The following is a 13602-nucleotide window of genomic DNA, read 5'->3' on the forward strand; positions in this document are numbered from 1 at the left end:
CGTGTTTACTGGAGTGTGTGATAACACATGAAATAGTATGTAACATCTACGTCAGCCAAAAGCATAAGGACTGCCTGTCTACGCAACCAGCATTTATCCCCGTATCAGCGCAATGCTTCACTCCCTTCTCTCCAGACAGGCCTGATTTGTATGTTTCTCTGGCTTTTTATAGATGTTTTTCTAAGTATGTGGTATCTTGAAACGCATAGTTTGGCTTTGATTGTCTGTAAGTGTTATAAATAAAAATGGTATACTGTACTTTTAAAAAATTCTTCTAGATTAATATACTTAAGTAAAAAATGGTATTCTGTGTACTGGCTGGGCTCCGTGGCTCACGCCTATAATCCCAACACTTTGGGAGGCTGAAGTGGGCAGATTACTTGTGGCCAGGAGTTAGAGACTAGCCTGGCCAACATGGTGAAACCCTGTGTCTACTAAAAATACAAAAATTAGCCAGATGTGGTGGTGCACACCTGTAATCCCAGCTACACAGGAGGCAGGGACAGGAGAATCACTTGAACTTGGGAGGTGGAAGTTGCAGTGAGCCGAGATCGAGCCACTGCACTCCAGCCTGGGCGACAGAGCAACACTCTGCCTCAAAAAAAAAAAAAAGTATTCTGTGTATGGCTTACACACACACACACACACACACACACACACACACACACACACACACACCCCTTGCTGAATTTTTTTTTTTTTGAGACAGAGTCTTGCTCTGTCGCCCAGGCTGGAGTGCAGTGGCACGATCTCGGCTCACTGCAAGCTCTGCCTCCCGGGTTCACACCATTCTCCTGCCTCAGCCCCTGAGTAGCTGGGACTACAGGCACCCGCCACCATGCCCGGCTCATTTTTTTGTATTTTTTTAGTAGAGATGGGATTTCACCGTGTTAGCCAGGATGGTCTCGATCTCCTGACCTTGTGATCTGCCTGCCTCAGCCTCCCAAAGTGCTGGGATTGCAGGCTTGAGCCACCGCGCCTGGCCTCTTGCTGAATTTTTTATTGGATTTGCATTAAATCTGTGGAACAATTTGGGGAGAATCGACAACTTTATAATACTGAATCTTCCAATCCACAAAGAGTAGATTATATATTATCTCTCTTATTTAGATTTTTTAAATGTCTTTCAATCAAGTTTTATAATTTTTCAATACAAGTCTTGCATAGTTTTTGTTAGATTCTTCAGTTACCTTAGTTCCTGTTGTTATTGCAAATGGTAAATGTAACGGCCTGGGACTGGCCATTTAAACCCAACATTACTTCTAAGCTTCATCCATTCTGTTATGCAGCTGTAGTTGATTCAATCTCATCACTGTATAAGAAGATTCCAACTAATGGCCGGGCGCGGTGGCCCACGCCTGTAATCCCAGCACTTTGGGAGGCCGAGGTGGGCGGATCACCTGAGGTTCGGAGTTCAAGACCAGCCTGACAAACATGAAGAAACCCCATCTCTACTAAAAATACAAAATTAGCCAGGTGTGATGGCATATGCCTGTAATCCCAGATGCTCAGGAAGCTGAGGCAGGAGAATGGCTTGAACCCTGGAGGTGGAGGTTGCTGTAAACTTAGATTGTGCCATCGCACTCCAGCGTGGGCAACAAGAGCGAAACTCCATCTCGAAAAAAAAAAAAAAAAGAAAAGAAGATTCCAACTAATTTATTCATTCTCCTGTTAGTGGACATTTGAATCAGTCTGGATTTTCTTTTTTTCTATTACTGTGTTTCTATGGACTTTTTTTTGTTTGTTTTTGAGACAGAGTCTTGCTCTGTCATCCAGGCTGCAGTGCAGTGGCGCAATCTTGGCTCACTGCAAGCTCCACCTCCCAGGTTCACGCCATTCTCCTGCCTCAACCTCCTGAGTAGCTGGGACTACAGGCGCCCGCCACCACGCCCGGCTAATTTTTTGTATTTTTTGTAGGGACGGGGTTTCACCGTGTTCGCCAGGATGGTCTTGATCTCCTGACCTCGTGATCTGCCCGCCTCAGCCTCCCAGAGTGCTGGGATTACAGGCGGGAGCCACCGCGCCTGGCTCTATGGACATTTTTGCACCTGCCTCTTGGGGCTCGTATGTAAGAGTCCCTCAAAAGAATATTTTGAGGCCAGGCACGGTGGCTCACACCTATAATCCCAGCACTTTGGGAGGCCAACGCGGGTGGATCATGAGGTCAGGAGTTTGAGACTAGCCTGACCAACATGGTGAAACCCCGTCTCTACTACAAATACAAAAATTAGCCGGGCATGGTGGTGAGCACCTGTAATCCCAGCTACTCAGGAGACTGAGGAAGGAGAATCACTTGAACCTGGAAGGTGGAGCTTGCAGTGAGTTGAGATCTTGCCACTGCAATCCAGCCTGGGCAACAAGAGCAAAACTCTTTCTCAAAAAAAAAAAAAAAAAGGAAATACCCAAAGTGTGTTTTTTTCGCTAAGAACCAGTAATTCCTTTTCTTGATTTCTGTGTTGTTTTTGAGACCCTATTTTATTTAGTTCTCCTCTGATCTTTATTATTTTTTTCATGGGCTAATTTTGGTTTTGCTTTGTTCTTGCTTTTCTAGTTCTTTAAGGTGCATCATCAGTTTATTAATTTGTCATCTTTCTACTTTTTGATGTAGGTATTTATTGCTACAAACTTCCCTCACAGCACTGATTTTGCTGAATCCAAAAGCTTTTGGTATATGGTGTTTCCATTTTCATTTGTTTGAAAACATTTTCGGATTTTCATTTTAATTTCTTCATTGAATCAGTGCTCATTCAGGAGGGTGGGTTTGATTTTCATGTATGTGTATAGGTTCTGTAGTTTGCCTTGATATCCATTTCTAGTTTTATTTCTCTGTTGTCTGATAATTGGAATGACATGATTGTGATTTCTTAAAATTTGTAGGTAGGGACAGCTTTTGTGGACTAATAAAGGATCTGTTTTGAAAAATGTTTCATGTGCTGATGAAAAAAAGTATATTAATTTATCTAAAAATAGCACACACAGAAACTCAAATAATATATATTTTGCAAAATAACCATAGTCTTCAAAACAAACAAGAGACTGCGTAGCCATGTTTGACATTTTTGCAAAAGAGAGGACACTTGAGTCCTCCTGTCTCCTTCTGCATTCCAACTATCCCAAAATCTTGTTAGGTTGAAATACACAAACAATACCCAGCCTCCCTCAAATAGGTCTGTGTAAAGGAAGGAGTTTGGGTTTGGTTTCTCTTGGAGATGAAAGCACTGGGTCCTATGGAAAGTATGTCCCTCCCAGCCTGCCCTGGCCATCACCCCAGTTGCCACTCCAGCAGGATCTGGGCATCCCAGGCACTTCTGTTCTGAGCAACTCTCCCCAACAGAGTTCCTAGGAGAAGAGCAGGAGGACGCTCAGATGCGAATCCCAAAGCTGTCACCTCCTGAGCCAGCTGCTGGGCAGGAATCCTGCTCCCCTGCCGAGACCTCTTTGCTGGGCCAGAACCAGGTCTTGGACAGAGTCTGGATGGCTCTTGGGGCTCCGGGCCAGGGAGAGAAGAGGACACTACAATGCATGGACCATACAGTCCTCCAGCCCAGCAGCCTCAAGCCTCAGCAGGAATCTTCAGCGATCCACGGGTGGATCTGCAGCCATGGTGTGCGCCTGTTCTTCCCGCGCCCTCTCCCTCCAGTACCTATTGTGTGCACTGCCTGCTCCCCACCAAGGCATTGCCAGCAGGTGCCTTGTGTGCATACCTGGCCATGCCAATCCCTTAAGGTCGCCCTTCCCGCGAAGATCCTTGACTCGCACCGTCTTTGCACGTGCACCCACTCACACAGGTTGGAAAGATGCGTCGCCCATCAACAGGAGAAACTGCTCGCGTAGCCTTTGGCCAAGTTGGCAGCTAAGGTGGATGCTCAGAGCCCAGCTCTCAAGAGTTGAAGCATCCAACGGTTCCCCAATGCTCCCAGGAGCAGTTACCTGGGCACTCTGTGTCTGTCACCCCTGTCCCGGCCCCGGGGGCCAAGGGCCTGCCAGTAGGGCTCAGCTACCTGGAGCCTGCTCATCCCATCCCCCAGTTTACTTTGTTTGTGGGATCCCCCTGTTGCCACTGCCCCTGGATGGAATGGCAGGGCCATCCTACAAGTACTCAGACACTTGGCATCAGTGGTGTGTCAAAACAACTCCAAGGGTTTTCCGTGATCCTGCAAGCCCTGTGTTCCTTGCTGGCGATCCTGCCTTCAATCTGAATGCACAGGTACCACAGCAAGCCGGTGCTGTGTGCTCCCAATTCCAGGATGTCTTGCAGCTCAGCCAGTGCACTGAGCACAAGGACTCTGTGGGGCCCAGGAGCAGGGAGTCACCCCTTTGGGGCCCACAACATCCAGCTGTGCCCCAGACTCCTGTCCAGAGAAGATCGTGTTGAGGGCCCTCAAGGAGAGCAGGGCAGGGATGCCTGAGCAGGACAAGGACCCCAGAGTCCAAGGATTTGATGATCAGAGAAGGGTCCCCGAGGTCACTGGGGATGCGCGGTCTGCATTTAGGCCCCTGTGGGACAACGGAGGCCTCTCTCCCTTCGTGCCCAAGCCTGGGCCTCTGCAGAGAGACCTCCATGCCCAGAGGTCAGAAGTCGGATATGACCAGAGATCTCAGACCTCCTGGATGAGCTCGTGCACCAAATGAAATGCCATCATGAGCTCCTACAGTTCCATGGGAGGCTTCCTGTCACTAAAGAGGAAGGGGTCAGCCTCATCCCACTGTCGGCTGCCCCTCAGGTCCTCAAAGACAGTGAGTGAGGACAGGCCTCAGGCTGTCTCTTGGGGTCTCGCCCAGTGTGAAAAGGCAGCAGATGCAGCATCAGGGCAGACACTTGCCCCCAGGAATGGCTCCCCCACATCCCAGGCCTCTAGGCCCCATAGACACAAGTTTCCTCTGCTGCCACTCAGGCAAGGGGAGCCTCTGATGCTGCCACCTCCCTTACAGCTGGGATCCGGGGTCACTGCTGAAGACCTGGACCTGGAGAAGGAGGTGGCACTCCGGTGCAAAAGTGCACTGCGGGGTGAGACCAAGGCCATCTGGGACTGCAGACCCTCACGGCCTTCCCACACTTTGTCCTCACTTGCAACAGGGACTTCTTGTCTGCCTGTTGTACGTAAAGCACCCAGCATGGATGTACAGCAGGAGAGAGACAAGTCCCAAGACTATGCGGCTGTCTTTCTGGGCTCTCTCATCCGTCCCATTGACCTATGTGTCTAGTTTTATGCTAGGACCATGCTGTTTTTGTTACCATGCACTTGTCAAAAATTTTGTCGTTCTAATTTGCAGTGAAATGGGATGCCTCTAGTTTTGTTGTTTTTGCTGAGGATGACTTTGGCTCTTTGAGCTCTTTTTTGGTTTCATATGAGTTTTATGATTTTCCAGTTCTGTGAGTGATGACATTGGTATTTTGGTAGGGGTTGTATTGAATCTCTAGACTGCTCTGGGCAGTGTGGTCATTTTAATGCTATGAATTCCTTCCACGAGCATGAAATGACTGTCCATTTCTTTCCGTCCTCTTAAACATTTTCATCAGTGTTTTGTAGTTTTCCTTGTAGAAATCATTCACCTCTTTGGTAAAATTTCCTCTGTGGCATATCATTTTTCATTTTGTTGCTACTGTAAATAGGATTGCCTTCTTAATTTCTTTCCTAGACCACTATTGGTGTATAAAATGCTGCTGATTTTTGTATGTTGATTTTGTATCCTGCAAATGACTGTACTAATTTTTTTTATCAAGTCTAGAGTTTTCTGGTGGAGCCTTTACATGTTTCTAAATCCAAGATCACATCTTCATCAGACAAGGATAATTTGACGTCCTCTTTTCCAGTGTGGGTGGCTTTTATTTTCTCTTGCATGTTTGTGTGATGTCTAATAAAAGTCGTGAGAACGGGCATCCTCATCTTGTTACTGTTTACAAAGGAAATGCTTTTCACTTTTCCCCATTCTGTAGTAGGTTAGCTATGGCTTTGTCGTATACAGCTTTTATTATTTCTAGGTTTTTTTTTTTTTTTTTGAGATGGATTCTGGCTCTTGTCACCCAGGCTGTAGTACAATGGTGCAATCTCGGCTCACAGCAAACTCTGCCTCCCAGGTTCAAGTGATTCTTCTGCCTCAGCCTCCCGAGTAGCTGGGAGGTGCCCGCCATCACGTCCGGCTAATTTTTGTACTTTTGGTAGAGATGGGGTTTCACCATGTTGGCCAGGCTGGTCTCAAACTCCTGACCTCAGGTGATCCACCCACCTCAGCCTCCCAAAGTGCAGGGATTACACGCATGAGCCACTGGGCCTAGTTTGTTTGTTCCTTTTTTCAAGACATGGTCTCACTCTGTTTTTCATGCTGGAGTGCAGTGACACCATCATAGCTGTAGCTTTGAACTCATGGGCTCAAGCCACCTCAGCCTTTCAAGTAGCTGAGACTACAGATGCATCTCATCAGAGCTGGCTAATTTTTATTTTTATTTTTTTGTAGAGATCTATGTTCCTCAGGTTGGTCTTGAACTGCTGACCTCAAGTGATCCTCCCAGCTCAGCCTCCCAAAAGCACTGGGTTGACAAGCAACAGCCACCGCCTGGCCGAGTCACATTTTAACATCACATCCTCACTGCTGGGCTCAAGTTTTGGCAGTGACTGAAAACCCTAAGGGAGAGTTTCTGGTCAGGCCCGGCCCAGTCTGTGCATAGGAGGGGAATGGAAAAATGGCCTGTGGATGGTTCTTTTGGAGAACTGGCCAGACGAGCACTGAGATGCCGTTTCCTGGAATACAGGGCCGTGCCACGTCCAGCCCAGCTGCCAGGTCCAGGGCCCTCGGCACCATCTAGTTTGGGAGCTCATTCAGAAGTGGCCTCATTTGCCCAAAGCAGCTGGTCTCCCTTCCAATCTGGTCCCATTTGAGAGATGCAACTGGGCCCTGTCTTCCAGGAAACCATTTCAGTGCGTGTGTGTCTTTGTCCCCGCGCTGGCTGGCCTCTCTGTACTGTGAGAACTTGGGTTATGCAAGGCTCAGCCTGTCAGCTGAGCATCATGAAGCAGCTCTCTTCTGTTCCAGTGAGGCCAACCAGGCTCCATCACCCCTGCCCCGGGTCTGACCGTTCTCCCCCTCACCCAGAAGTGACCTTCAACCCGATCCTGCTCCCTGTCTTCTGGCAGCTGCTCTGGGGAAGGGCATTTTGGCCTCAAGGGCTGAGCGTGTCATTTTCTGTTTTCTGTTTATGTTTCCAGAGCTGTTAGGGACAGCCCATGCATTAGTCCATGTACTGCTTCTTTGGAAGGCAACTGGGGATAAAAGTTCTTGTGAGATTTGTGTATGAAATCTGCCTTCACTACATGGATAGGACCAGCATGCTTCCACTGCACAACTCTGCAATCTTACTACATTTATTTATTTTTATTTTTTATTTTATTTAATTTTTTTGAGACGGAGTCTCACTCTGTTGCCCAGACTGAAGTGCAGTGGCTCAATCTCGGCTCACTGCACCCTCCACCTCCTGAGTTCAAGCAATTCTCCTGTCTGAGCCTCCTGAGTAGCTGGGACTACAGACACATGCCATAATGCCCAGCTAATTTTTGTATTTTTAGTAGAGACGGGGTTTCACCATAGTAGTCAGGCTGGTCTCGAACTCCTGACTTCAGGTGATACACCCGCCTCAGCCTCCCAAAGTGCTAGGATTACCGGCAACGTTTATTTATTTACAGACAGGGTCTTGCTCTGTCGCCCATGCTGGAGTGCAGTGGTGCCATCTCAACTCACTGCAGCCTCTGCCTCCGGGGTTCAAAGGATTCTCATGCCTCAGCCTCCCAAGTAACTGGGACTAGAGCCGTGCACCACCACGCAGGGCTAATTTTTTTTTTTTTGTAGTGACAAGATTTTGCCATGTTGGCCAGACTGGTCTCAAACTCCTGACCTCAGGTGATCTGCCTGCCTCATCCTCTCAAAGTACTAGGATTACAGCTCTGAACCACCATGCCTGGCCTTTCAGTACATTTAAATGATGCGGTGGTTCATGCTTGTAATCCCAGCACTTTGGGAGGCCAAGGCAGGAGATCACCTGAGGTCAGAAGTTCAACATCAGCCTGGCCAACATGGGGTTTTGGTTGTTTTTGTTTTTCAAATTGGGGGGGACAGGGGACCTGACTCTGTCCCATAAGACTCCAATGCCATTTACAATAAATACAGACAACAAAGGGTGATGGGCAAAAACATCATGGGGATATTGTGATATAAAAATCCACATGCTCAGAAACTCTATAGGTCATGTGACCGGCTTCCACAAAAATTAAACTGCAAGAATCGAGTTAAACCCATCGATTTAAAAAAGAAGATTTAAGAGACACATCAGCCAATTATATATGGACCTATGTGAGTCCTGATCCAAACATAAAAACAGACAGTAAATAAAACAAAAATATTTATAAGACTGTTGGAAATTTAAATACTCATTGAATAAGGTATGATTTAAGGAATGATTATCAATTATTTTAAGGACTGATAATGGTATTATGATTATATTTTTAAAAGAATCCTTCTCTTTCCAAGATAATAAAATATTTATGGATGAAATCATATGATGTCTGGAATCTGCTTCAAAATAATAAGAGGGGAGGATGGGTATCACGGAGTTACAACTGGCTGTGAGTTGATAAATGGTGATGAGCCTGATGAGTGTATTCAGCTGAAATATCAATCCATCTACTTTTGTATGTCTACAATTTCCTATAATGAGATGGAACACTGTAAACACCAATGAATCCTGCCTATTCAAACAAAAAAGCAGTTGAAGTTTCAGACTGAATGTCACCCATACCTGTGCTAATCTTGGATTTGTTCTCCACGGTGGTCATGGCAGGGGCAGATGCCGAAGGTGCTGCAGATGGGCAGGTGCTTTTCTTCCCTTTAACACCATTAGTCACCGTTACCCCCCGGCCATTCCAGCTAAAAGGTCATCACTGCTCTTGGTCTAGAAGCAACAGAAAATACAAACAAATTTACTAGATCAAGCAAGATTAGATATTTTTAGACTCAACAAAGCTCATGACTTTTATACTGAGTTCAAGAGCCCTATCACCAAAACTTTCTGACAGGTAGTAAGCAGCACACCATACTGCGCTACAGAAACAGAACTTCTTTACAGGTTTATAAACAATCACGTACTTCTTCTTTTTTTTTGTTTTTAAGATGGAGTCTGGCTCTGTTGCCCAGGCTGGAGTGCAGTGGCACGATCTCGGCTCACTGCAACCTCTGCCTCCCCGGTTCATGCAATTCTTCTGCCTCAGCCTCCCAAGTAGCTGGGATTACAGACACGCACCACCACACCCAGCTAATTTTTGTACTTTTTTTAGTGGAGACGGGTTTCACCATATTGGCCAGGCTGGTCTCGAACTCCTGACCTTGTGATCCGGCTGCCTCGGCCTCTCAAAGTGCTGGGATTACAGGCGTGAGCCACCGCGCCTGGCCAAATCACGTTAAAACAATAAAATCATATATGTAATCAAAGACTTCATGGAAGCCTGCGATGTGTCCACACATGCCAGATTCAGATGATGGGGGACAGCACATGAGCTATCTTGGGAAAATCCTATAATGCCACAGGAAGTGCCATCTTGCAATTTCTAGAAAGAAATATTGAGAGTCAAATAATCTTCATTGCTCTAAAGTGATTCCATGATGGGGCCAGTATCTAAAAGAATTTATTCTGGGCCAGATGTGGTGGCTCACGTTTGTAATCCCAGCACTTTGGGAGGCCGAGGTGGGCGGATCACGAGGTCAGGAGATCGAGACCACGGTGAAACCTCGTCTCTACTAAAAATACACAAAAAAATTGGCTGGGCGTGGTGGCGGGCGCCTGTAGTCCCAGCTACTCGGAGAGGCTGAGGCAGGAGAATGGCATGAACCTGGGAGGCAGAGCTTGCAGTGAGCCGAGATTGCGCCACTGCACTCCAGCCTGGGCGACAGAACGAGACTCCGTCTCAAAAAAAAAAAAAAAAAAAAACACGACTCCCAATATTGTCCTTTTTTTCTTATTTCTGTTCCTTTACTGAGCTGAGCAGTTTGCGTAATACCACACACAGGTTAGTCATGTGATTTAAATATGTATACGACAGTAATTTTGATACTATCACTTAAGTCATTTGAAGTATCAGATGCACTGTGTGTCAAGTCAGTTATAGAGAACTACTGCTTCAGAGAAATCACATCTGAGGAGGAAACACCGCAGATACACCCCCTAAAAGTTCACCTTTGAAACAGAAATTTTGATACAAACTTCGCTTTAACTACAACTGTAATTGTAATTATTACACTTATTCTCCACTCAGTAGATACTGTACTTGACATTCACGTTATTTGGTTGGCTACCAACGGGCACCAGTGATAAAGCTTTCCTACGGCACAACATTCACTTTCTTACTGAAAACGTCAAGAAAACCCCTACACATCTGCAACCATTAGGAAGCATTCTCCAGCTATCTAAAAAGCCAAATTGAGTCAGCTAAGCGACTCTGTGTGGTGTACACTAAATCAAAGGAGAAAAGGTGTTTTTATGGAGGAAAAAAATACTGGATCAGCCATTTATTCATAGAAACAATTTTACCCACAACAATACTTCTCCTTTCACTATATACCCTTCTATATTGGTTTGGTTATTTTATAACATACTTGTATATTGTAATAGCTGTTTTTTGTTTGTTTGTTTTTTTGAGACAGAGTCTCATTCTGTGGCCCAGGCCCAGGACAGCAGTGGCGAGACCTCGGTTCACTGCACCCTCCGCCTCCTAAGCAATTCTCCTGCCTCGGCCTCCCGAGCCGCTGGGATCACAATCGTGTGCCCCCACGCCCGGCTAATTTTTATATTTTTTGTAGAGAAGGGGTTTCGCCATGTTGGCTAGGCTGGTATCAAACTCCTGACCTCAGGTGATCCGCCCGCCTCGGCCTCCCAAACTACTGAGATTACAGGCGTGAGCCAGGGCGCTCGGCCTTACTATGTCTGGTTTTTGTTTTTTTGAGACGGAGCCTGGCTCTGTCGCCCAGGCTGGAGTACAGTGGCGCGAACTTGGCTCACTGCAACCTGATGCAACTAACCACATCTCAAGAAGAAAGGACGTTCCGTCGGCCTGGGGCGCCGGCCACAGCAGAAGCAGCACCAGCAGCAGGCCTGGGGTCCACCGCCCATGGCCCCTGCTCCTCCGCGCTGCGCCCTCCGGGCCACTGAACAACGCTGTCCCCGCCCCAGGAAAGGGACCCGGGCGACGGGGCGGCAGCCCCAGCCTCTCCCGGAGCGCCGAAAAGGCAAGCACGAGGGTCGCACCCGGCCTGTCTGCACACAGACAAGTCGCAAGCGGGGTCCCAGAACCAGCTGAACCCCAACACCAAGGGACGCAGGCCCGTGGGCCTCGGCGGCGAAGCCTGCGGGTTGTCCCAGGAGCCCCGAAGCCCAGAACGAGGACGGCGCGGGAAGGGAAAGGCGCAGGCGCGGGACACACTGGAGGGGCCTAGGAGCAGGGACGGCGCAGGCGCTGGGCCTCCCGGGGTCTGCGCGGACGTCCGGGCGCGGTCGCGCGGGCGGCGCTGAGGCGATAAACCAACCCGCCAGCGAACACTGCGGGAACCCGGCCGTAACTCTTACCGCGCGGCACCGTATCGCTCCCTCGCAGTCTCCTGGTTGGGGCTGGGCGGTGAGCTCACCCGGTGGCTCAGCCGAGACCCGTTGAGTCCGGCCTCAGGGAAGCAGCCAACTCCGCGGCGCCGCTTACCGGGCCCGCCCTGCCTCCCTGCGGCCCCCGCCGCTTGGCCAGCCCCTTCGCGCCCAGCAGGGCTGCGGCCGTCTGCGCAGGCGCCGTGGAGGCCCCGCCTACATTCCTTCACTGCGCAGGCGCCGCTGTCCCCCACCACCGCCCCATCCCCTTACCCCGTTTCCAGCTGGCGTCCGTCTCGGCACTGGGTCGCGCAGGCGCCCTGCCACTTGGCCGGTCAAGAAAAAAAAGTAGCCGGCCAGCCGGTGCGCATGCGTCAGGTCTTGGGCTGGAGCCTGGCAAGGCGGATCCCTTCAGAGGCCCCACTGGGCCCACCGGAACGATGCTCAGAGTCCGCTAGTCCCAGAGGTTCTCCTCAACGTGTTTACCGTGTGCCAAGGACTGTGCTATGCATGAGCCCGACAGTGGTGAGGATCGCTTCTCGGCCTTTTGGCTAAGATCAAGTGCAGACAGTGGTGAGGAAAACACAAATCCCTGTCCTCTTGGCACTCCCGGTACATAAGGGAACAGACAAAAAAATAAGAGAGCAACATATATATATATATGTATATATACACACACACATATATACATATATATGTATGTATATATATAATATTAAAGAAATTCTGGTGGAGTTTGAGTTCCATCGGCCCCCATCCGGGCCACCCTGCCGCCTTAGCGGCTGCTCCTCCCCAGAACGCTGATGCCTAAGAAGAACCGGATTGCCATTTATGAACTCCTTTTTTAAAGAGGAAGTCACGGTGGTCAAGAAGGATGTCCACATGCCTAAGCACCTGGAGCTGGCAGACAAGAATGTGCCCAGCCGGGCGCGGTGGCTCACGCCTGTAATCCCAGCACTTTGGGAGGCCGAGGCGGGCGGATCACGAGGTCAGGAGTTCAAGACCAGCCTGGCCAAGATGGTGAAACCCCGTGTCTACTAAAAATACAAAAATATTAGCCGGGCACAGTGGCAGACACCTGTAATCCCAACTAGTCGGGAGGCCGAGGCAGGAGAATTGCTTGAACCCAGGGGGCGGAGGTTGCAGTGAGCTGAGATCGCGCCCCTGCATTCCAGCCTGGGTGACAGTGAGACTCGTCTCAAAAAAAAAAAAAATGTGCCCAACCTTCACGTCATGTGGTCCCGAGGCTACTACGTGAAGGAACAGTTTGCCTGGAGACATTTCTACTGGTACCTTACCAATGAGGGTATCCAGTATCTCCGTGATTACCTTCATCTGCCCCTGGAGATTGTGCCTGCCACCCTACGCCGCAGCCGTCCAGGGACTGGCAGGCCTGGGTCTAAAGTTCTGGAGGGTGAGCGACCTGCAAGACTCACAAGAGGGGAAGCTGACAGAGATACCTACAGAGGGAGTGCTGTGCCCCCTGGTGCCGACAAGAAAGCGGAGGCTGGGGCTGGGTCAGCAACCGAATTCCAGTTTAGAGGCGGATTTGGTCGTGGGCGCCGTCAGCCACCTCAGTAAAACTGGAGAGGATTATTTTGCATTGAATAAACTTACAGCCAAAAAGACTTAAAAAAAAGAAAAAAGAAAAAAGAAAAAAATTGTATTATGTCGCAAATGAACCCGTTGCAATGATCATACAGGTTTTTTCCTTTGATAGTTTGTACTACTTTAATAGTTTTTTCTTTTATTACATCATCTTAGTTTCCTAGGAAAACCCCAACTTGGTCGTGATACATGTTTAATCCATTGCTGGATTATTTGCTAATATTTTATTTAGCATTTTTGCATATATGTCCATAAGAAGTTAGTCTATACTTTTGCCTCCTTGTACTATTTATGTCTGGTTTGGTTTTAAGCCTATACTAAATTCACAATGAGTTGGGAAGAATTCCATTTGCTTCTTTTTCTGAAAGATTATGTAGGCT

The 13602-nt window shown here is 48.4% G+C and overlaps 1 protein-coding gene and 1 pseudogene across 1 annotated transcript; both read left to right on the forward strand.

The window, feature by feature from the left end:
- The first annotated feature begins 4247 nt into the window (after nt 1-4247).
- LOC116458700 (putative POM121-like protein 1) lies at nt 4248-5205 on the forward strand. Its single transcript, XM_058431873.1, is given in 2 exon segments — nt 4248-4340; nt 4342-5205. Coding segments are annotated over 2 exon segments (957 nt in total).
- A 3383-nt stretch (nt 5206-8588) lies between these two features.
- Nucleotides 8589-13197, forward strand: LOC116459195 (small ribosomal subunit protein eS10-like; annotated as a pseudogene).
- Nucleotides 13198-13602: the final 405 nt, after the last annotated feature.

The sequence above is a fragment of the Hylobates moloch genome, unplaced genomic scaffold, assembly GCF_009828535.3.
Source record: "Hylobates moloch isolate HMO894 unplaced genomic scaffold, HMol_V3 SCAFFOLD_19, whole genome shotgun sequence".
NCBI lineage: Eukaryota > Metazoa > Chordata > Mammalia > Primates > Hylobatidae > Hylobates > Hylobates moloch.